At 44.7% G+C, this 24,725-nt stretch overlaps 1 protein-coding gene and 1 non-coding gene across 14 annotated transcripts in view; both read right to left on the minus strand.

The window, feature by feature from the left end:
- NAP1L4 (nucleosome assembly protein 1 like 4) overlaps nt 1-24,725 on the minus strand; it is a 48,623-nt gene that overhangs the window by 9,734 nt on the left and 14,164 nt on the right. For 12 of the 13 annotated variants that reach the window (XM_033206484.1, XM_033206493.1, XM_033206486.1 and 9 more), the window contains 9 exons: nt 23,131-23,230; nt 19,079-19,220; nt 18,421-18,507; nt 16,759-16,890; nt 11,670-11,741; nt 6,367-6,506; nt 5,003-5,148; nt 2,043-2,065; nt 664-783 (listed from right to left, as the gene is read on the minus strand). In XM_033206484.1, the coding sequence (XP_033062375.1) occupies nt 664-783; nt 2,043-2,065; nt 5,003-5,148; nt 6,367-6,506; nt 11,670-11,741; nt 16,759-16,890; nt 18,421-18,507; nt 19,079-19,220; nt 23,131-23,230 (962 nt within the window). Of the gene's footprint in view, nt 1-663; nt 784-2,042; nt 2,066-5,002; nt 5,149-5,251; nt 5,545-6,366; nt 6,507-11,669; nt 11,742-16,758; nt 16,891-18,420; nt 18,508-19,078; nt 19,221-23,130; nt 23,231-24,725 lie in introns of those variants that run through there. The other variant, XM_033206497.1, reaches the window with a different exon arrangement.
- Nucleotides 10,775-10,897, minus strand: LOC117081876. Its single transcript, XR_004436350.1, has one exon. It is a non-coding gene; the product is annotated as a small nucleolar RNA SNORA54 (small nucleolar RNA).

Below are 24,725 nucleotides of genomic sequence, written 5' to 3' on the forward strand. Positions count from 1 at the left end.
GTCATCTAGAACATACTTCCAGTAACATTCTATAAAACAAAACTTTATTTTCCACAGATCAAGAAGACTTGAAGCTGCCTGAACCTTGGTGAGGATGGGAGTTTCCGAGCGGTGCACGGGCTGTGCGCCCGCAAGTTCTGACCGTGGAAGAGCTGGCTTCCCTCAAGCCCAGAAAGGAAAGTGACATGCAATCTTGTTTTCTTGGGAGCATGGGCTTTTTCCTTTTTACCTAATTAGATAGAAGTTCAGGAATTTCTATTTCTTTTGGGTTGATGAAATACAGGCTAGCATGAGTCCACTGTCAATAAATGTTTGCTGTGGTCAGACCTCCATGAAAGAGATTTTCCCCATGTTTAGAAGTTCCCTGAAGCTTAGGTTTTTAGAGAATACTGTTGAATCACTAGGCAGGGCTCACACAGGAAACTGGCAATCACCTCTGAAACTGCCTCACAGACACCTGCTTTTTCTGCTCTGTTCCTCAGACCTCTCCTCTTCAAGTATATTCCCCTCACAACAAGGACAGCAGCTTAGACTACATATCTGACTGATGATGTCATAAAAAGATTAGGCACGGGGTTTCCCAAGCCACAACTCAGGGCTACTCTGCACCAACAGAGATAAGCAAGCACCCAGGTGGGAGCCCCCCTTCCCCGAGCCTCATACATTGTCATCATCCTCTATGGCCTCCCCAGTGAAGTACAGCACAGCCCGCGGGACTATCCGCTCACGGAAAAAGTGTCCAATTTCAAAATCGGAGGCTAATGTGAATTCAGAATCTTCATCCTGAGGAGGAAAAACCCACGTGTTAACTCATTTTAATGGGATAAAAACATTTGCTTCACCACCCTCAGCTCAACATCAGCCCCTCACTTACAATTTACTTGACTTAAAACACCAAACTCCCCTCCTGGCTAACACGGTGAAACCCCGTCTCTACTAAAAATACAAAAAACTAGCCGGGCGCGGTGGCGGGCGCCTGTAGTCCCAGCTACTCGGAGGCTGAGGCGGGAGAATGGCGGGAACCCGGGAGGCGGAGCTTGCAGTGAGCCGAGATCGCGCCACTGCACTCCAGCCTGGGCGACACTGCGAGACTCCGTGCAAAAAAAAAACAAAAAACAAAAAACAAACAAACAAACAAAACCAAAAACACCAAACTCCTGCACTGCTGGGGGACAGCCACTAGACACTCAAAGCCCCTTTAAAACAACTTCAAGTAGCTTTAAAGAGCTACTGAAGCAAAATGGCAGAGCAAGTGGGAACTGAGGGCCCCACAGCTCCATCACTTGTCCAAAGGTCTCACTCAGAGTAGGGGGTATCAGAGTCTCACATATGGGGAACGGGCAGTATTAAAGCACTACACGTTTGCTACTGAAACCAACATATGAAACACGTACTTTTACTTTTCTATCACCCAGGTTGGAGTGCAGTGGTGCAATCACAGCTCACTACAGCCTCAAGCTCCTGGGCCCCAGTGACCCTGGAACTACACAGTGCACCACCATCTCCAACTAATTTATTATTTTATCTTTTGAGACGGAGTCTCCCTCTGTCGCCCGATGGAATACAGTGGTGCGATCTCAGCTCACTGCAACCTTCTCCTCTCAGGTTCAAGTGATTCTCCTGCTTCAGCCTCCCGAGTAGCTGAGATTATAGGCGCTGCCACCATGTCCAGCTAATTTTTTTTTTTGTATTTTAAGCAGAAACGGGGTTTCACCATACTGGCCAGACTGGTCTTGAACTCCTGACCTCTGGTGATCCACCCACCTTGGCCTCCCAAAATGCTGGGATTACAGGCGTGAGTCATTGTGTTCGGCCAGTTATTTTATTTGGTTTTCATTTTTTGTAGAGATGCGGCTGTGCTATGTTGCCCAGGCTGATCTCAAACTCCTGGACTCACGCAGTCCTCCCACCTCAGCCTCCCAAAGCATTAAGATTACAGGCATACGCAGCCAGGACTGGACTTTTTTACACAAGCAGACAAGTAGACATTCACTCAGGAGAGACTTCAATAGGAAAATTAGACTATTAACAACACATCTTACCAGTGATTCTCCATCCCCAGATGCTAGGGGAAAAAAAAAGACAAAATATATTTAAGTTACAGTGACAAGTCCCAGAATTTTAAAGCCCACACAGGAGAAAGCTGTGCTGGTAGACAAAATGTAACATTTTTCACCTTGAGGTTTAAACTAGAAATCCCCAAAGCCTTGCATCTCCTGACAGACATCTTCGCAAGCTCCATCCACCACTTCTGAAGCTGGCCTGAGTGCCTCTATGCCCCCCTCCCCTCTCCTCCATCATGTGCCATGGGCTGGCACTCAAGCTTGAGAAAATCATTTTGAGAGGGTTAATATATTAACAGGAGGAAAGGCAAACAGCCCCCAGGCTATGGCCACGAGGCCATTCAGTGCATTTGTGCTTTATGGGGAAATTTAACTCATGTCCTGCAGAACTATACATGATGGTGCAGGAGAGAAAGAGAAAGTCCTTAAGCCTTATAAGCTGTGAGTGTTACTCAGGCACTCCATCTCAGCGAGGCAGAAAGTACATTTCTAACTGTTTGGAGAGTGCTGAAATGCCCACCAGTGGTCCCTGTAGAGTGGCGCAGCTCCTCAGTGAAAGCTGATGCTTAGACAAGCTAAGCACACCAACACAGACAGGGACTTCTCACCACACTCAATGAAGCCATGCAACATTCAAATGGTACACGATCCAACCCTGATTTTAGAAACATTTACTACAACACCCTGACCTTCATCAGGAGTTGAATGTTTACTCTGCTTAGTCTCATACCTGCCTTTTCAATCTTCACTGGGCTCTTCTGAGTCTCTCTTCCCATTAAGCAACCACAACCCTGGCAGCACTTGCTGTTTGCTGCTGAGATATGAGTGTTGGGTGTGTAAACACTACCCATGAGCAAGGCGGAGCTCCCAAGCCTCGGTGTGCCAGCATCACTCGGGGGTTTAAGATATGGGTTAGGGTCATGACTGGGTGTCTAAACGCTGGAGCAGCATGCTCCCCAGGGCACTCTGGCCGGGGTCATGAATCAGCACGAGGACTCTGAGCGCTCATACTTCTGGACTGGCTTTGTAGCTTTAAGGACAAAGACGGAGCTGGACTCACTAGCTAATGCCTCCTTCACTTCATACCACAGGAGTTCATTTTGTCTGTTCCTTCACTACCCCATTACCTACTCCCCACCCATCCTCAATTTTCGTCATAGCACTTACCATTTGGTATTATGTGTTTGATTACTTTAAAAGTGGCTTTATTGATGGGATTTACATACCACAAAAGGCATACACTCTAAATGTACAACTTTATGACTTTCAGTGTGTTAACTTTAGAGTTGTGCAACCATACTATAAAAGTTTTAGAACCTACAAAAAAAAAAAAAAAACACTTAAAAATTCCCTTGAGTCCACTATCAACTCCATTTTTATCCTAAAAATTATTTATTTTTTTTTTGAGGTGGAGTCTTGCTCTGTCTCCCAGGCTAGATGTGCAGTGGCACAATCTCGGCTCACAGCAAGTTCTGCCCCCGGGGTTCACACCATTCCCCTGCCTCAGCCTCCCCAGTAGCTGGGACTACAGGCGCCCGCCACCACGCCTGGCTGATTTTTTGTATTTTTAGTAGAGACGGGGTTTCACCATGTTAGCCAGGATGGTCTCAATCTCCTGACCTCGTGATCTACCTGCCTCGGCCTCCCAAAGTGCTGGGATTACAGGCGTGAGCCACCGCGCCCAACAAAAAAATTATATTTAAATCAGTTTTAAGAAAACTTCCTACACAAAGTCAGTGATTCCAGAAAGTAAAGCCCCCCTGCTTCATGGTGAATTCACGATCTCCAATATGCCCAACCCAAATGTCTAAAAGGAATCTTGCAAAAGAAAATGAAATGTAGTATCTAATTTTATGACTGCTCTCATTCCCCAAACCATATATATTTGCATCTTCTATATTCAGTCTAATTGCAGAAAATAGGCACCACAATTAAAATAACGAACTGAACTCTGAAGGGTAGCCTGATAAATAAGGGTGCTAAGCTCAGAGACAAAAATCAAAAAAATCAAACACTCAGATTGGAGAAGAGAGCCGCCCTGTGGCCCCACATACAAACACTAACTGATTATCTGCAGCAGGGGATGGCATCTCTTCACTTCAAATTATGTTTTTGTTCATGGAAACTAAAGAGAATATGGATATTTTAACACTGACAAGTAGTTTGAACTTCACATTCTCTCACGATTAGGAAATTATATGAAAAATCCCAAGTAATTTACTCTCAAAATCAACTGGTCAATCTTTACTAGTTCAAAGGTCTCATCTTTATTTTACCACTTACGAAAATTTAAATAAATAAATAAATGGAAGCAGCTTCCAAGCTGTGATTCTGCCAATGTTTTCCAAAACTGAAAGTCCCAACTACTTGTGTTTCTCACAATATATAAATTCCAAAAACTTCTATCAAACTGTGCATAAAATAAAATTACAAGGAAAGGGGGACTAAGCAGATGATCCAAAAGCAGCGCAACTAGAACCAGTGTACAGCAGTAATGGGTACCTGGAGAGCAAACCCAGCAGCTCTCTGAGGCTGGGAGTGGTCTCTGGGGGGTGCAAAACAGACACAACAGGGGGGCAGAAATGACAGCTGGTGGAGAAGGGTGCTTCAGGTGAGGAAGCAGCCCAGGTGCAAACACTCTATTAAGTTTTATTAAAACAGAACTGCAAGTTTTTGCCTGGGCTGCAGCCAAGCAGAGTAAAGCTCTTCCCTTTCCTGCAGAAGATGACAATCCTACTCTTACTGTCCTAGCTACCTCTGCCCCCCACAATAAACTTGCCAGCGCACCAACAGAACAGCCTGGGACACAGCAATGTGCCCCTACTGACCACACTTGCCTGCAAGAACAGGACTAAAGTCTCTGGGTGTTAGGAATCTATCAGGTGACCAAAATTATTTTATACAAGTACATAATGAATATTAACAACCAACAGACTTGCCTTTCAGTGGATTGAAGAAGTTGAAAAAGGACTCATTGGGCACTTGTTTTGTAATTGTTCTCACAGTGCCTCGACCCTTATGCTTCTGCTTTTTCTTGATGGTTTTGACAGTAACATTCTTTCCTTTCTTCCAGTCAATGGTACACCTACCAGGACAAGACAGCTGTCATGAACACACAATCCAGGAGAAAAATCCATTACAAATGCAGGCAGGAAGCAAACCACAGCTCTATGCCAAACCTGCAAAACTAAATAAAACCAATCTGCAAACCAAATACAATGGCCCATGAAGTTCATCTGGAGGTTGGCAAAAGAGAAATGGCCTGGTCCTCTTTCAACTTGGATGTGACCACTGCCTCAAACTTCAGACTTCTGGAACAATGGTATTATTTTCCCAAGACACTTCCTCAGGACTCCGAAACGTGTGTTCTGTGGCAAAGCCCTTGTGTCAAGTCTGCACGATGCACAACAAGTGGTCCGCGGCTTCCCAAGGAAGCAGGAGTTGCCGCTGCTGTTCAAGGCAGCCAAGTGAGCAGAACAAGCTGAAAAAAGGAAACAGGTGGCCACTGGGAATCTTGATGGCCAGTGCAGACCACTCCAGCCCCAGGGAGGCTGGCAAGGGCTGAGCACAGCACGTTCTCTAACACACAATCACCATGGACCCAGGAAACACCTGGCAGATCTCAATACTGCCCGCTTAAGAACATGCTTGGGAAGGCCAGGCCTTTTTCTCACACGAGGGCCTGGCCCTGGAAAATCATTTTTCTAAATTACTCCAGTAGGATTTTAATAAAGTCCTGAATTAACAATTCGTACTTAGTTCTGGTAAATAAACTTAATTGTTTCAAGTCAAGACTAAAACCATTTCTCAGTCAATCCAACCTGGAGAAATTAATTCTAAACCAAATTCTCTCTTTAGTGATTTATAAAGCCTGAAATCAATGAGTCAAACAACAGCTATGCTGCCCCCACCTATCTCCAAAGCAATCAACTGACAGCCTTGGACTCAGACTCATTCATTCAATAAGTATTTATTTGCTGAGGGTAATCCATGAATTCAACTTTAAGAACTTCAATTCATGATGTCTAGAGAACCCAATACTTTCATTAAAATGAAGAAACTGGGCACTATCCCAAAGGCCTGCACATGCAACCACGTGACTCATTTCCCAGGTTCAGCCACCATCTCCAAGTTCTGCACTACAAGCATTCTCAAACTGAAAGACTACTGAAATATCCATCTACTAGGCTTTTAAGCAGACTCAAGACTGTACTTTACTCCTTACTTCTATCTTACGCATCAAGTTACAAAATTATCTCTTGATTTTGTTTCAGAAAAACAAGGTAGAATGACATTTTCTTACCCGTCACAGTCCACAATCTCAGGACCTTCAAAGGAAAAGGGATCAGCCTTATCTGGTTCTGATTTCATCTTGTAGGTTTTTGTCAGGACTGAGTTGGTAAAGTAGTCGTTGGGTTCAAAGTGGAACTCTAACACAAAAGACTAAAAGCAGAAACTCAGAGTAAGCACTAGTTAAAATCGAAAAATAACGAGGACACATTGCTTGGAGTACACAACACTGACTAGAAGCTATTTTGGGAAAGCTCAACAGATAGGGCCATGGAACGAGAAAAACTCCTCCACTGCAAAAAAGGCCAGCATGAAGTTAAAAAAAACAAATGATGGACTGGAGGGAAATATCTGTTCAGTTCATGAGGAGGGGCATGTCCCGCTCCAATGCCTCCTCACCAATAGGGGTCAAGCTCTCCTAAAGAATCCTAGCTTCTCTTAGCTGCTCCCAATCCTTGCTTCCTGGAAGGAGGGAAGGTGACTAAGGGAAAGTAGGGGCACCAGCAGTCCATCCTCCTCCTCTCCTTTTCCGCTCAGCCTAAGCCCCAGCCCCCACCCTGCTGGGGGAAGCCAGGGTCTGTCTTCTGTGCTGTGCAGTAAAAGCAATGACCCACAGCTTTTCTCCCGGGAGGCGGGTGGGAGAAAAGACCAAATCTGTGCAAGGACAGAAAGCTCATCCCTCACTTACAGAGCACGCTACAGACCTGGAAGAGAGGGAAGCACGCCGGGAAAAACGGTGCAACCACGAATGCAGGCACAGGTAACATCCAACAGCAGCAACAAGGCATTTATGCTCACAAGTAACAAAACACAGGAACACCAAAATGAGATGCCTTTCTTTGGGGCAAAATGTATAACAATATGTAGATCCAGCCAGGATTTTGGGGTACTGGGCACACTCATACACTGTCAACAGATTTTATGAAGGACAATTTGGCAATATCAAAAAAATAATAAAATAAAAAGGCATAGTCCATGACTCAATAATTCCATTTTGAGGAATTTCTTCAATTTGAGAAAAATACCTGGATGATACATTGGTATATGCAAAGACATTTACCTCATCCCTATTTATCAAAGAAAAACCTGGAAGATGAGCTTGATTGAGTAATTTATAGATAGTTTACAAGACCAATTCTGCGCTCAGACAGCCTGGGTTCAAATCCCATCTCTGCCTTCAGTGCTGGGCAATTCGCGGAAGCTACTCAATGTCTCCGTGCTCTGCTTTCCTCCATTGCCAAGGTCAGTGGAGAGCTCCTAGCCAGATCCTGCTGTCATCCCTTCTAGAAACTGGAAATAACTCTCTCCCTCTCTAGGAGCTGCCTTGACGGTTATCTAGATGACTTAGAACAGAGCCGGGTTTATGGACAAGGCTGGTTAAACGTTAGCTAGCTGTTTCCATTTTCATTGTAATGGTAAAACCATCAATGGAGGGGAAATTAAGAAGACTAAAAAAATAAATACAGCAATAATTTCCTCAAAAAAAAGTTTAGACGTTCAAACAAATCACTTGCACAAAGGAGAATTGAAAAAGTAACTTCTAAAGAAAGGGGGAGGAGGAGAGGGGGGCCATGAGGGCTTAGGAAGTCAGGATCAGGGAGAGTCTAGTTGGTTTCTAGAAGCGATGACAGCAGGACCTGGCTAGGAGCTCTCCACTGGCCTTGGCAAGAGCAAAGGAAGCGGGCAGGGCACTGCAGATGAACCACACAAAGGAAAGGCCAGTCAGTTGCCTGGTAAGTCACAAGGAAAGAAAGAGGCAGCTACAAGGAATCAGCATCAAATAAAATTCCAATTTATCTCCCAACCCTCCAGGGCTTTAAAAACAACAACAACAACAACAACATAAAGCGGGAAGGCAAGCAGCCAACCAATGGAGAGACTGCTGTGATCCCAGAACTGTTTAAGGCTGTGACCACAGTGTGGACAACCAACCCAGGGCATGGGATGACCCCAATAATACAAATAGCATTATTAGACTTGTGGTCCTTCACCACGTCCTACTCATTTTTCCCCCCCCTTTTTACTTTCTCTTTTAAAGACCAGGTCTATGTTGCCCAGGCTGGTCTCGAACTCCCGGGCTCAAGCAATCCTCCACCTTGGCCTCCTAAAGTGCTGGGATTACAGGCATGAGCTACCACACCCAGCCTACTTTTCTATAGACAGATTCATATTTCTTCCTATTTTCCTTTTTTCTCTCCCCTCTGACTTTGTTCAGTCAAGAGTAACCCAAAGACAACTGGAGATGATTCAAGAAAGTGTTTAACTGCCCAAATGAAAAGTGGCTTGAAGGTAAGACTGCTTAATTCACACATGCACTACAGTCAGGCAGGCCACAAATATGCTAACCATGCTCAATCTTTTTTTTTTTTTTTTTTTTTTTTTTGAGACGGAGTCTCGCTCTGTCGCCCGGGCTGGAGTGCAGTGGCCGGATCTCAGCTCACTGCAAGCTCCGCCTCCCGGGTTTACGCCATTCTCCTGCCTCAGCCTCCCGAGTAGCTGGGACTACATGCGCCCGCCACCTCGCCCGGCTCGTTTTTTGTACTTTTTAGTAGAGACGGGGTTTCACCGTGTTAGCCAGGATGGTCTTGATCTCCTGACCTCGTGATCCGCCCGTCTCGGCCTCCCAAAGTGCTGGGATTACAGGCTTGAGCCACCGCGCCCGGCCTAACCATGCTCAATCTTACAAGCAACTAAAGAAATGTAAAATGAGGCAGGGCCTGGGTGGCTCATGCCTGTAATCCCAACTGAACGACCTTTGGGCCTTCTAAAGCTTCATCTTCTTTCACTCAGAAAGTACACTGAAAGGAATCTAAACTAAATAAATCATCAAACATTTAATTTAACACAAATTTGGGTTCAAGTATGCTGATCATAATGCAACAATTTACATCGGGGGAGGTGGTGCATGCAGGGGAATGTTAAAACATTTTATAGCCAATGGCGGCAGTAACAACTATTCCCCTAGCCAAGCCTATGCGATGTGACAGCAGGGTGACACTGTGCACACACCATGTGGTGTGGCAGGCGCCATGTGGCACACGTGTGCAGTGTGTCCAGGTGGGCAAGGGCTCAAGGGAAGGGAATGAGGCATGGTCGGGAGCTGCAAAAACACCAGCCAAGACTCATTTTGAAGTTTCATTTCTCTTTATAACTTAAAATGCCTCAGACGCTTCATAATAATTTTACAAAGGAAAGAGAGTATGGGGAAACTCACTAAGCTGCTGATACTTACTTATAGAAGACAGATTTGTATGGTGTTCTTTACACTTGCCTGTATTTTCTACATATGACTTTTATAATAGGGAAGTAAAAAGAAAAAAAGATTACTGGTCCACAGTCTACCACAACCAGAGCTCTAGTCTATGAGCCACCATGAGATGGAGGGAAATAAGATGACAGGCTAAGAAAGAAAGAACATTGACCTAGGAAATCATCAAACAGGTGTCCAATAAGAAAAAAGAGGCCAGGTGCGGTGGCTCACGCCTGTAATCCCAGCATTTGGGAGGCTGAGGTGAGCAGACCACGAGGTCAAGAGATTGAGACCATCCTGGCCATCGTGGTAAAACCCCGTCTCTACTAAAAATACAAAAATTAGCTGGGTGTGGTGGCACACGCCTGTAATCCCAGCTACTCGGGAGGCTGAGGCAGGAGAATCGCTTGAACTCGGGAGGCGGAGATTGCAGTGAGCCTAAATCATAGCACTGCACTCCAGACTGGCGACAGACTGAGACTCCGTCTCAAAAAATAGTAATAATAAAAAGAAAAGAAAGGGGAAAAAAAAAGGAAATGACCCAAAGGAGAAAGAAAGTTAATTGAGTCTGGATGAATGAAGTACAAGGAAAACACACACAAAACCTTGAAGCACCACACACTCACCCCATGGGGAAGAGAATGTACACCAATGAGGGCAAACTAGGCAGACGTGCCCAGGCGGCTCCCGGGGGCCCTGTGATCAAGTCTAAACAGAAGAGATGCAAGCCCAGGAAGAAGGACCTGCTATGATCCACATGGGACAGGAAAGATGGGATGTCCCCTCTGGAGGCAGCCCCCAGGTGATGAGCAGGCATCACTCCTGACTCCCAGTGCCCCACCTGGAGAGAGACACCCGAATGTCACCTTCCATAGTGGAAAACAAGACAGGAAAAAGTAGAAGGGACAGATACAGGTGGATCCACTGCCTGCCCCTGCTGCTGCCCCAGGCATTACTTGCAGCACTTGCAGTGAAGAAATCCTACTCCTAGTGGCCCTCATCCATTAGCCCGGGCCCTGGTACTGAAGAAATCCCACTCCTAGTGGCCCTCATCCATTAGCCTGGGCCCCAGTGCTGAGATGGGGAGGAAGGAAGACACTGGTGACTGGTCCCAGGTCCCTACCAACATCACCCACCCGCAAGATCCCTAACCCACAGCCTGTCATGCAGCATTTGTCTCCAAGACCTGAAACTGAAAGCCACCAGTCAGTCAGTCATGTGTCGCTGGAAATGCTATTGCACCGGAATGGAACCCATTAGCTACAGCCAGCTAACAGGTTAACGAACAGTGCTCCCTGGGAGAACCAGGCTAGGATGAGACAGCCTGGGGAGGCCATCTGAAGATGAGCATGTTTCCTCAGATAAAAGTAAGGGCTGACCTAGTCAAGCTTGTCTTATCAACTGGCAGGCTGACCCACGCCACAACATTACTACTGCAGTGATGCGTCAAAGCAAGCATATTGGAAAGATTTGTTTCAGGACAAATCACAGAGCAGGAAAACATTTTTCAGCCTTTGTGGTTTTTTCTTTAGGGTAAAATCCAGTAGGTTCAGATTTCCGAATAAGTGCTGTTCATATGTGTACATAGCTCCCATATTTTTAAACGTGGAAAATATACATTAGATGCATGCGAACTTGAGGGACGCTTGGGAAAAGAACGGTATCATCTCCAACCAACCGAGTAAACAAACTACAAGACCGAGGGCAGGCACAGTGGACGGCACCACCACAGCCCAGGAGGTGCAGTCTGACTCCTGCGTTGGTGCCCACCTGGCTGCAGGGTCTGAACCATCACATGGTCTGCATCACTGTCAAATCATCCGGCACAGACTCACGACTACAGTGCCAAGCATGAGACAGCAAGGCAATGGGATCCCCGTCTAACTCTCATGGAGCAAAGAGACAATGCAGTACTCAGTCTAACTGTTGGAGAGCTGTCTTGCCCAGGGCTGCCCAGCAGATGAGTGGCTAAGTGTGGGTTTTGCGGGTTTCTTGCCCCTGGCTCCAAGTTCTTCCATCTTTGTGGACTGACTCTGATGCCAACCAGAAGGTAAGTCAGTACTCACCATAGGCTGTCCAGGGTCAGAAAACTTCACTTTAATATCCTGCAGGTGTTTCAAGATTGGTTCATCATATTCCTAATCAAAAAGAGAAAAAAAATTCCAACCGGCTTTCAAAAAACAGCACATCTCTCCCCAAGAGTCATAGTTGCATGGGCTCCCAGATGCTGCATAACTAGCCCCACTGGAATTCTGTCCTTGTCAAGTAATAACTACCAGGAAGAAACTCAAACTTATTCACCAACTCCCTGTCATAGAGAAGCAGTACCAAGGTGTCCCCTTTCCCTAGTGTGGAGCAACGGTGGGTGTCACTGACAGCGAAGGGCAGTGCCACTGACACCCACCTGCCTGCAATACTGGGGCAAGGGCCTTCACTGCTTTCCTGCCACCAGCTGCCACTGCACACAGAGATCAGAAATGCTACCAACCAAGACTGCTGAGGAAACAGAGCAGAAGCCTGGAAGTCAGAAGAGAAGGCTAGATCAGCTACAGCCTTGGCAACCAGCTTCCTCACCTGTGGCAATAAAGTTGTGCACGCCTTAACAATGGGGGCACCTCCTGAGAAACACACCGTTAGGCAATTCGGCGTGCGATCATCAGAGTATACTTACACAAACCTAGACAGTACAGCCTACTACCCACTATTGCTCCTACGCTACAAACCTGTACAGCTTGTGACTGTACTGAATACTGGAAGCAGCTAGTGATGGTAATTATTTGTGTATCTAAACACAGAGAAGGTACAGTAAGAATATGGCATCATAATCTTACAGGACCACCATCCTATATGCAGTCTGTTGTGACCAAAATGTGTTATGTGGCTCATGACTGTATCCAAAACTCACTATACAGACGGTCACTTCTTTATTTTATTTTTTTTTTTGAGACAGAGTCTCACTCTGTTGCCCAGGCTGGAGTGCAACGGCACAATCTCAGGTCACTGCAAGCTCCGCCTCCCAGGTTCATGCCATTCTCCTGCCTCAGCTTCCCGAGTAGCTGGGACTACAGGTGCCTGCCACCACGCCCGGCTAATTTTTTGTATTTTTAGTAGAGATGAGGTTTCACCGTGTTAGCCAGGATGGTCTCGATCTCCTGACCTCATGATCCACCCGCCTCGGCCTCCCAAAGTGCTGGGATTACCGGCATGAGCCATCGCGCCCAGCCACACGCGGTAACTTCTTTAAGGACACTTACACAGAGCGTGTCTGAGATCTAACTTGTAGGCACCATGGAAGAGTGTACAATTCTTATCTGTCTGTATCATTTTACAAGTGGTATTTCTTTAAACTCAGAGTTTGCTGATACCTATCAGCTTAGAAGGTTCAAGTGAGGAAAGTCAGAAGAGGAGAGGAAAGACCTGAATCCTCATAAACATGCACTGGCAGCAGGTGCTTCGTTTGTAATATTTCAGTTGCTTCTTTACCCCTGAAGTCTGGGCACTGAACCTCAAAATGTCTTGAAGTTCCATTAAGTTTTACTTAAATCATTTTTTCCCTTTTTTAGTTCTATGTAACAACTGTACTAATTTATGGGACACAGTGACATTTTGATGCACATATACAATGTGTAATAAATCAGGACCATCACCTCAAACATTTATTTTTGAACATTCAAAACCCGTCCTCTAGCTTTCTGAAAATACACACTAAATTATCGTTAGCCACATTCACCCTACAGTGCTAGAAAACACCAGAACTTACTCCTCCAATCTAGCAATGACTCTGTATCCAATAACGGACTTCTCCCTGTTTATCCTCCCCTCTCTCCCTCTAAGCCTTTAACAACTCTGCTTCGGTGAGCTGTTTTTGTAGCTCCCACATGAGTGTGAACATGAGGTATTTCCCTTTCTGTGCCTCACTTTCCATTAAGTGAGTCCTAATTTTCAACTCCTTTGACATTATAGAAAACAAAAACAGCAACAAAAAGATAACTGCAAGTATTTAGACAAAAAGTAACCCAAAAGCAGTTGTGAAATAGGCCACACCTGCGTGCGATGTTCAGTCTCCAACACTGCGCGTGCCACCCACGGAGGCATGCGCTGGCTCTCAATCACCAAGATGAACACCTTCACCAACATGCTTTCCAGAGATGGCACTGGGAACTTCAAACTCATCCCATTCAAAGACGCAGTGCCCACTGATGTTTTCCCAAACTTCGTAAAATAACCATTAGGTTCTAATTTCCTCAAGCAGCCATGTACCCTGTGGGTCAAAATTTAAATGTCCAGGGCAGATATAAGGCAATGCCCCACACTGGCAGACACTCAAGACTCAGGAAGCAAAGGCACAAACAACACTGGAAGCGTCACACTGAGATCATAAAGCCACCATCTCAAATTTTCCACTCTACTTGAAGGAATATATTTCAACTATCCCCAGATTTGGAAAAAAGGGACTCAGAGTTAATCCAACTTTGGAATTTAATATTTGACCAAAATGAGCTGGGCACAGTGGCACACACCTGCAGTCCCAGTTACTTGGGAGGATCACTTGAGGCCAAGAGACTGAGCCAGCAGTGCACTGACTGTGCCTATGAAAAGCCACTGACCTCCAGGCTGGGCATCATAGCAAGACTATGTCCCTTAAAAAGGAAAGGGATTCTCTCAGAAATGGCAGACTCCAACACCAGCCATTAAAACATAATTGTTGGCCGGGCGCGGTGGCTCATGCCTGTAATCCCAGCACTTTGGGAGGCTGAGGCGGACGGATCACGAGGTCAGGAGATCGAGACCATCCTGGCTAACGTGGTGAAACCCCGTCTCTACTAAAAAGACAAAAAATTAGCCGGGCGTGGTGGTGGGTACCTGTAGTCCCAGATACTCGGGAGGCTGAGGCAGGAGAATGGCGTGAACCCGGGAGGCGGAGCTTGCAGCGAGCCGAGAACATGCCACTGCACTCCAGCCTGGGCAACAGAGTGAGACTCTGTTAAAAAAAAAAAAAAAAAAAAAAAATTGTTAAAAAATCAAAATAGAACATGCTACCATTACCTGCTATGAGGTTACAAACAGTACAAATAACATTTCCTCATTCTCTGCATATGAAATGAGTACTCTATCAACCCTTGCATATCTTTTTAAAGCTTTTAAAACAAAAAGCAACAAGACACTTCTTGGCTGAAACGCTGAAGCACTGGCACTAGCACAGAGGTGCTGGGAGAACGAGCAGGGACACCCCGTTAAAATGTGGCCAAACGCCTCGCTGTGCTCTCAAAACCCAAGGCAGCGCCATCCATGGCCAGTGACCCCAATGCCATAACCAAGCGGCCACACGCACAGAAGGGGACACCAAAACTCACTCAAGTCACCTAACTCTTGCTCCCAAACCCTGTTATCACTGCACCCCCAACCCCACGTGAAGATGCTCCAACCCTACAGCATGAGCATCACCCTGGGACCCATGAGACAGGCAGCCCCACAGCACCAGAATCGGCACTGCCATGGCCACTCCCCATGCCCCCGAAGTCTCAGAAGAACTAACCTAAGAGCTAGTCTTTCCACCTGCTCCCTACCATGGGGATTTGCAACTCTCAGCGTGCATGTCAGAGTACCTCAAACCACTTCCAAACTCTCAGTGCCGTGGTGACAGATGAGGCATTCAGTTTTTGCTATGTAGTTTTTAAAGCTGCTCAGGTGATTGTAATACACAGGGTGAGACTACGGCTCTGGTACACATTACTTAATTTTTCCAATGAAATTCTGGTGCATGGCATTCTTTTAAAAGTATGGTCTAGTCTTCGTAAATTCCACCTTTTCATATAAAAAGGAAACTCAAGATCAGGAAAAACCAAGGCTGTTCTATTTTAGATGCTTTCTGGTCTGGAAGGAGAATAAGAAATACATCATTCTTTCCAACTTTTCTCAAGTTTCGGCTTAGGACACAGGATAAGCATGAAACAAGGCAGGTAGCAGAGGCAGCAATGTGATACATTTGTGAAAACCATTAAAAAACGTAGCTGTAAAATCCCGTGCAAATTACAATACAGCAGTTTGCAAAGGACAACGGACAGTGGCTATGCTCTGTGATGGGAGAAGCACTCTGCCCACATAAGCAGAGCCTGGAGCTGTCCTGAGCAAGTTGTGAATGTAGATGTACTGTTTCTGGGGACTCTGGAGCAATAAAAACTGACAGCAAGTCAGTCAGTGAGACTTAAGGCAAGCTTTGTTTCTGTGTTCTGGAAACTTCTATTATAACTAATTTCAGGGAAAACCAAATTTATCACCTTTTAATTTGTTCACCATTTCACTGTAGAAAGTAAAATGTCAAGGCAAGACAAAATCAGAAATGTTGGTTTGGTTTTGTTTTGTTTTTTTGAGACAGGGTCTCACTCTGTCACCCACCAGGATGGAGTGTAGCGCCATGATCATGGCTTACCACAGCCTCGACCTCCTGGGCTCAGGTGATCCTCCTGCCTCAGCCTCCCAAGTACCTGGGACCACAGGTGCACAACACAATGCCCGGCTAACTTCTGTATTTTTTGTAGAGATGGGATTTCACCATGCTGCCCAGGTTGGTCTTAAACAATCTGCCTACCTCGGCCTCCCAAAGTGCTAGGGCTACAGACATGAGCTACCATGCCTGGCCTTCTTTTCTTAAAATAGACACTTTTCAAGAGAAATTATCAGAAAATATTAGCAACTTGTTCAAAAATTCACTGGGATGTGTGTGTGTATACACACACACAGAACTCATCCCTTCAAAATTCATTCTCCTACTCTGGTCTCCCGCCCTCACCCTTTCCTGGGCACTCACACACAGTAAGACACAGATGTGCTCTTGAATTTATTCACAGGCTTTCCCACAGGCGAGACAACAGACCTTTACAGGAGGTAAAAGGAATTGATTTGAAAGTTTTGGATCAGGCTGAGCTGCCCGGCTTTCCACCAAGAACTGCAAAAGACAGCATGGAAGCCCCACTGTGAATAAAGCACTCACTGTGAGATCAGGACTGCTCACCTAAGGTCCTGGTCACAGGAAGTGCCCTTCCGCCCACTATGAACAACCTTTCAACGCCCAGTTTAGTGCTTAAAAAAATGCCATAGATGAGTAATGTTAGAAGACTACCACATAATCTCTCTAAAAGACAGAAATGTGCTTACCTGGACTAATTCACTTAGCATATCTACATTTCTAAAGATGGTAAACCAGAACTCTGGAATTCCTTTGGGATTTGGCTCTTCAGCTGTTGCTGCTTCTTTTTCTGTTATGACTACTTTATTTTTCATGTCTCCCTAAAAAAAATAAAGATGCAAAAAGATCGCAAAAAATACAAATTTAAAAATAACGCAGTGGCTTAATGTAGAGTATCATTTCCAAATCCTGTATTATCTCCGATCAAAAACCTTTCTTTTAGAGTCTGCATCTCCAAACCATTTACTGGGCCATGCAACACTTCTCAGATGCTTCCGAGGGAAAAAAGCAGTCAGGGCATTACATCCACATGGAATTCCTTATGATTTCACATCAAAGGCGAAGAAACTAAAGAGATGACAAAAGTGCCACCAACTCTGGGAAAGGCCATCCAGTGCTAACTCTGTGAGGTGCCATCCTGAGACAATCATCATCACAAATGCAGATGCAAAGACTGTACGTCAACCTTAAGGAAGTGGAATGCAAATATGCAGAACATCTATCACTGGGCAAAAAAAGTCCAGTCCAAGGATCAGTAAGTTCACTTGGACTAATAATCTGACCTCTGGTTAAAATTTGTGGGGTAGGGGCAGTAAGTTGAAGTAAAAAAAAAACAACAACAACATTTGCTGCAGCAGTATCTGCCGCAAGAAAGTGCTCAGCAACTTATCCAGCTTTAAGCAGGTGGCTATAAATGCTGGTTCCTGGACACCACGCAAGCATCAGAAAGTGATCAGAAAGGGTACACGGTAAAGTGAAGGGGAGTCTTATAACATCACGCCCCAGGGAAAAGGTAGACCAAGGGAGGTGAAACATAACACTAAATGGAACTATGGGAAATTCTGAATGCCTTGCCAAATGGGATTGTTATGATGAAATGATCTCGTAGGCCTTTTAAATTAGCGAAGGCAGATTTCCTTGAGCTGTTAGAAACTGATTCACAACTGTATTAATCCACAGCCAGGGCTTCAATTTGGCCAGGTTCTACATATTTTAAAAAAACACAGAAGGCTACCAAAATTATCATATACCCTTTAAAAAAAAAAAAAAAAAAAAGAAACACCCTTGCAAAAAGTTAGTTATAGGATAAAAGTTACTTGTCTTCCAAACAGAAAATCAGGCTGACACTGGGAGTTTTCACAGCACTGGAATGGGACCAGTCACTAGAAAAAGGCTGTGAGCAGGTAACTGACGGCCATACCACAACCACCATACGCAACCAATCTGCTGGCTGAACACCTGTCAGGGACCGCACGCTAGTCCACGCCACTGAGCAGGAAGGCACTCCCCTCATAACTCCCCCAATCTTCCAGTGACTGAGAACACAGGGGTATCTCTTCTTGATCTTTGCTTTCTCTGATGTTTTCATCTTTGTTGGTCTGATCCCTTATTTCAATATGCTCCTGTCCACAGATAACTGACGTAGCACTACATCTTACTCCTCCTATGAACTGACAGTACTGTGTCAGATGCTAGGTCGGTATCAGAAAGGAATCTAAACCCAACCTAATAATGCAGCAGCACCTATTGCTAGAAGCACGTAAGTTTACTAGTCATTAAAAATCATTAAAAAATACTTATTTTTAATAGTATTAAAACAGAACATAAGTCACATTTTTCTAAAGACTTACAGCCAATTTCTCTTCCTCTTCATTTTCACTGTGCCATTCCGATTCCGCATCCGTTGGTTCAACATCACCGGTGATAAATTCTCTTCTCTACATAAAAATGAGACCTTATTAGAATTATGTTATTAGCTTACTTGGAAACTCAAGAGTTAAATTTATAAATAATGTCTACAAAAAGACTTTGAAAACTGAGTATTTTTATAACTTACTTTAAGATTCTAAATTTTAGGGTTCAAAGAAAAATATTAGATGATTTCTTGGGTAAATCTGGATGTTTCACCTAAAGATCTAAAATAAAGGCAGTCCCCGATTTCCAATGGTTCAACTAAAGATTTTCAACTTCATGATGGTGCAGAAGCCATCACACTTTGGGTACCAATACAACCACACTCTGTTCCACTCTCTGTGTAGTGTTCAATACATTACACGAGGCACTCAGCACTTTATTATAAAATAGGCTTTGTGGAAGATGATTTTGCCTGACTGCAGGCTAACGTAAGTGTTCTGAGCTTGTTTAAGGTAGTCTAGACTAAGCTACGTTTGGTAGCTTAGATGCGTTCTTACCCTAGATGTTGTCAACTTATAATGGGTTTATCGCAACCTAACACCGTCGTAAGTTGAAGATTATCTGTATATTAAATTCGTTAACAGAGCTCCCTACCTTGTCAAAGAGAGGCTGGTATAGTGCTGCATACTTTCTTTCCAAGTCGTGTACCTCTTCATAGAACTTGGCTTCTATGTGAGCACATCTCACCTGAAGTTGTTTCAATGCATTAATTCTTCTTTTTACTGCTTTAGGTAAACTAAAAAAAAAGGAGTAAGAAATACAACATCCTCATGCCTGTAAAATAAGGCAGCATGCTTTTCAACTTTATTAAAATAAATTTAAGTTAACATGGAATTAACATAAAGAACAAGACCTCTTAAAAATTAAGAAAAGGACAAATACCTCAATAGGAAAAAAAAGGATACAGGAGGCAGAAAAGATAATTCACAAAAGAAAAAACACAATTGTCAAACATGAAGATTCAATCTCATAAAATATCCAAAAGAATGCAAACATTTAAGAACGCTCATCTTTTCCTTACCAAATTGGCAATTAAAAACCAAAACAAAACACCTAGGTTTTACGAGGCTAAGGGTCAAGAAGCCCTCTGACTGACTCATCTTTCTTAAGGGCAGAAATACTGAAAATGTTCTTTGGACCCAGTAACTCCACTTCTTTTTTTTTTTTTTTTTTTTTTTTTGAGACGGAGTCTTGCTCTGTCGCCGGGGCTGGAGTGCAGTGGCCGGATCTCAGCTCACTGCAAGCTCCGCCTCCCGGGTTCACGCCATTCTCCTGCCTCAGCCTCCCGAGTAGCTGGGACTACAGACGCCCGCCACCTCGCCCGGCTAGTTTTTTGTATTTTTTAGTAGAGACGGGGTTTCACAGTGTTCGCCAGGATGGTCTCGATCTCCTGACCTCGTGATCCGCCCGTCTCGGCCTCCCAAAGTGCTGGGATTACAGGCTTGAGCCACCGCGCCCGGCCAGTAATTCCACTTCTAAGAATTTATTCTTAAGGCTGGGTGCAGTGGCTCATGCCTGTAATTCCACCACTTTGGGAGGCCAAGGTGGGAGGACTGCTTGAGGGCAGGACTACAAGACCAGCCTGAGCAATATAGCAAGACCCCTCTCTACAAAAAATTTAAAGAATTAGCCAGGTGTGCGCCTGTAGTCCCAGCTATTCAGGAAGCTGAGGTGGGAGGCTCACTTGCTCTGGGAGGTCAAGGCAGCAGGGAGCTATGATTGTGCTACTGGACTCCAGCTTGGAAAACAGAGCAAGACCCTATCTTACCAAAAGGAAAAAAAAATTTATCCTAATCAAGTATTTATGCTGGATTGTCCATTGATAGATCTGTAAAAGTGAAAAACTGGACAATGGAAGTTCAACGGTATTCAAATATGGCCTGTTTATAATCATTGTCCAGGAATATTTAGTGCCACGTGGGAGTCCACACTTGTTAACACACTGGAGGAAAAATTTGAGAAACACAGACCACAGGTAACACAACTTTGTCCTTGAGAGTCAGGTCAACTATGAGTTTGCCTTTCGATGCTGTTCTATGTTTTAAAAAATATTTTAGTTTGTATGTACAACTTCTATAAATCAGAAGAAAAATCCCTGTTTTTAACCTATCAAAACTATTTGCTTAAAGCGAAGCCCCTGGTCATAATCATGTGGACTGAACAGCAGATTCCCAGCCTCATGATAGACCCAAATAATCTACCTGGGGCAGGGCCCTGAGTCCTGAATCTTAGATACCCATTTACACGATCAGAGTTCTCAAGTCTAAGCACTTGACTTATCCTCCAACAACACACAGCACAGAGCAGTAGGCAATTCACACACACATATCACTGGTCTGGGAGGTATTAGAACAACTGCTTTGCATCCCAAAGGACCACTCTCCTGGGTGAAATATAATCAGTTACCTCAAGCTAAAGGTCCTTAGTTTAGACTCTCAAATAATGCTTAACATTCTAGAACTACTGCTAGTAGTAGATGAGAACAAAGGAAAAGCAAAAAGAATTTAACAAAATCATAGACTCCCACTGCTATTTGTACCTCTTTTCAGCACTGATCATTCATTCATTCATTTACTGTGGTAGGATCTCACTCTGTAGCCCAGGCTGCAGTGCAGTGGTGCGATCTTGGTTCACTACAGCCTCAACTTTCCGGGCTCAAATGATCCTCCCACCTCAGCATTCCGAGTAGCTGGACTACAGGGGCACATAGCCATGCCCAGCTAGTTTTTTTGCATCCTGTAGAGATGGGGTTTGATCACGTTGCCCAGGCTGGTCTTGAACTTCTGAGCTCAAACAATCTGCCTGCCCTGGCCTCCCAAAGTGCTAGGATTACAGGTGTGAGCTACCACACCTGGCTAATTATACAATTTTAACTTAGTTTAATTTTTGAAGCTTTCCAACTGAAGTAAAATGACAAAGGATGTTAAACAAACTGGACCCTAGTGTGCCCTCAGCAGTCCTTCAATCATTCATACCAACTACACCCAGTGCCCTCTGCGGGCACTTTTCCTGCAATATGGCCAATATGGAACCACTTCTAGTCTCACATAAACTTGTTCCCACTCAAGCAGTTCCTCTCACAGAATGCCACCCCACCAACCCAGTTTCTAAAGCGGGAAAACTAGAAACCATTACTCATTCTCAATTCTTGCCACTCCTACACAGTATCACTCCATCCCATCAATGTAGTCTGCAAAAAAAAAAAAACAAAAAACCTGGCCCACTAAGTAATCCCCAAGAAGCTTCTAAATGGGCAAAGCAAACTCTGAATGCCCCCTTCTAGGCTGGGCGCTGTGGCTCATGCCAGTAATCCCAGCACTTTGGGGGGCTGAGGTGGGCAGATCACCTGAGGTCAGGAGTTGGAGATCAGCCTGACCAACATGGCGAAACCCTGTCTCTACTAAAAATACAAAAAAAAAAACGCGCAGCAAATCTCCATGGCACATGTATACCTATGTAACAAACCTGCACATTCAGCATCTTTACCCCAGAACAATAAAAATACAAAAAAATTAGCTGGGCGTGGTGACGCGCACCTGTAATTCCAGCTACTTGGGAGGCTGAGGCAGGAGAATCACTTGAAACTGGAAGGCGGAAGTTGCTGAGATCCCAAGTTACCGCACTCCAGCCTGGGTGACAGAGAGAGACTCTGCCTCAAAAAATAAAAATAAAAAATAAAGGTCCCCTTCTTGTCATAATAGCCCTAGCAGTCCTGACAGGTGAAACCAGTTGGAAGGTGGGGCCTCCTGAGAGACCAAGCATTGACTCAATTATAGATGGAAGCCCAGTAACAGCTCATCCCTTTCAAAAAAAAAAAAAAAAAATTTGCCAGGCATGGTATGGTGGTATATGCTTTTAGTTCCAGCTACTCTGGAGGCTGAGGTAGAAGGATTACTTGAGCTCAGAAGTTCAAGGTTACAATGAGCTATTACATGCCACTGCACTCCAGCCTGGGCAACAAAGTGAGACTCCAACTCAAAAACCAAAAATTCCTTCCAGAAGACAGGGAGGTCCTGACAAGAGCCATCCTAGGATTCCAGGAAAGGTGTTAACCAGCTGCAGTGGCTCACCCGTTATCCCAGCATTTTGGGAAGCTGAGGCGGGAGAACCAATTAAGCCCAGGAGTTCAAAACCAAAACCAGCCTCGGCAATATAGCAAGATCCCAACTTTTTTTTTTTTTTAAAGACAGTCTCACTGTCACCCAGGCTGGAGGGTAGTGAAAACTCACAGGCATATGGTACTATGCCCAGCTTTTTTTTTTTTTTTTTTTTTTTTAAGGTGTTGGTGTCACAGGCTCATGTGGGTAAGTCAAGAAGGAGCGGTTCTCTTAGTTTAAGGTAGGAGCCACCAGTTGTCCTCCCCAACTCGGCTGATCCGTGAAGTCCTCTAGCCCTCCACAGGATGGCACTGTGCACTTCCTATCAGAAACTGACAGGTCACTCTATTCCATCCACCAGGCAAACTCTGAGACTAAGCACAGGGTAGGGTCATTCTTCTCATATCCCAGTGCCTGTCTCTCACAGACGATGTCTTGGAATGAAAAAAAAACATTTATTCCTGTTTTGAGGAACTGAAAAATGGTTTCTTCCTTTGTTTTCCTTTTGTTTCTCCAAATTGCACAAGACCCTATTCACAGCACACTTACGTTTCGATGTAGCTGGAAGGGGTGTGAGGGACATTGTCAAGTCGCTCCTGTAAAGCTGCCAAAACTCGAGGATTCTGCATCACCTGATCTGTGAGCTTTTCTATGAAGAGTTAAGACCAAACATATTTAAAATATGCCCACCCCACACAATAGCCAAGAGTCAAAAATGAGTAACATATCTACTTAGTTTTGCCTAGATTTACATCTACTAATTTCTAAATACATATACCAGTGACTCCAAAACACGTTTTGAAAATAATTAAAATTTATTTTAAGAGCATTTAACACTCTAGGTTAATCACCTGATGGGTAGCTACAAATTCACTGAATAAATACCTAGAGAGTCCTGGTTCTCACCAGGACTGCGGCTGTTTAACCTCCAGGCTTAAACAACTGAGGACATCATTAATGGAAGTTCACATGGTCTACCCCCAAGTCCCAGGGTGGTGTCCAGAAGCCAAGAACAGAGATGAGATCAGTTTTTCAAAGTGAAAGAGCATCCACTAGTGCCCTCGCTCACTGTGGTGCCACGGACTTCACAGTCCAGGAGAGCGCAAGGCTCACTAGCTCCTGACGGCACTGTTCCCTACGTTTTCTTTGTGTGCTTCTCTCCTCTGCCGTGAATGTTCTTCTGCCCAAACCCATCTGGTTCCAGGAAGTACTTCCGACCATTCCACCCCACTTACAGCTAACCTCCATGTGTAGTGAGCTCAATCTCCAGATGTTTGTATTCAGAAGCCCATTTCCCAATAAACCAATGAAGGAGATCATGAGAGGGTAGTGGCTGTCCTTCCACCCAGCTGTGTGACTAAGGAGTGGGAGACATCTGGCTCATGACACAGACTCTTAACAATTTCCCTCTTAATGATACAATATAGAAACCCAAACCCAGCGCCCTTCCCTTGCTTAGAGCCAGTACATACCCAAGTATTCTCCCATGATGTGGGTAAGTCAAACACACCAAGTAGGCACTCAATTGTAAACATTTGTAATAGAACTGCAAACACAACCACTAACATGAAGCACGTCAAGTATATTTAAGGTACATAATTTGTATACATAACATTGTGTACACATGGATAGTATGTAAATACTACATGCATATACAAACGCACATCAATGGGTGCTAAAGCCACTGTGTGGAAGTTTGCTGAAAAAGAAGAGGATGTCTACACGTGCCTGACAGATTGCTTCCGAGGTGAAAGGACCTTGGTAACAGAGAAGTCTGGCAGGCATTGTCTTAATCAATCACAGTGTCCCCGGACAGGTGCCGAGCCAACATACTGTGCCTCCGGAAGCAATGACCACTGCATCATGTCACCTGTGTGCCCTTCTTGCCAAATGTTTACCCTGCATCTCGTCAGGAAGAAACGACTGGGCAAATCCAGACTGTGAGCACTCTATAAGACCACAGTGGCCCAGAGCGCTGCTGTGTTGATGTATTAATAAAAGACGCAAAAGGTAGGGAGATGACCCTAGAACAAAACAAAACGCATGATCTTTGAGTAGGTGCTAGATTTGGTGGTGGGGTAAAAATTGGTGAGAAAACCAGGGAAAATAGGAGCATGACTATCTATTAGAGAACGGTATTGCTC

This window comes from Trachypithecus francoisi, unplaced genomic scaffold (genome assembly GCF_009764315.1).
Source record: "Trachypithecus francoisi isolate TF-2019V2 unplaced genomic scaffold, Tfra_2.0 Lachesis_group8, whole genome shotgun sequence".
In the NCBI taxonomy this organism is placed as follows: Eukaryota; Metazoa; Chordata; class Mammalia; order Primates; family Cercopithecidae; genus Trachypithecus; species Trachypithecus francoisi.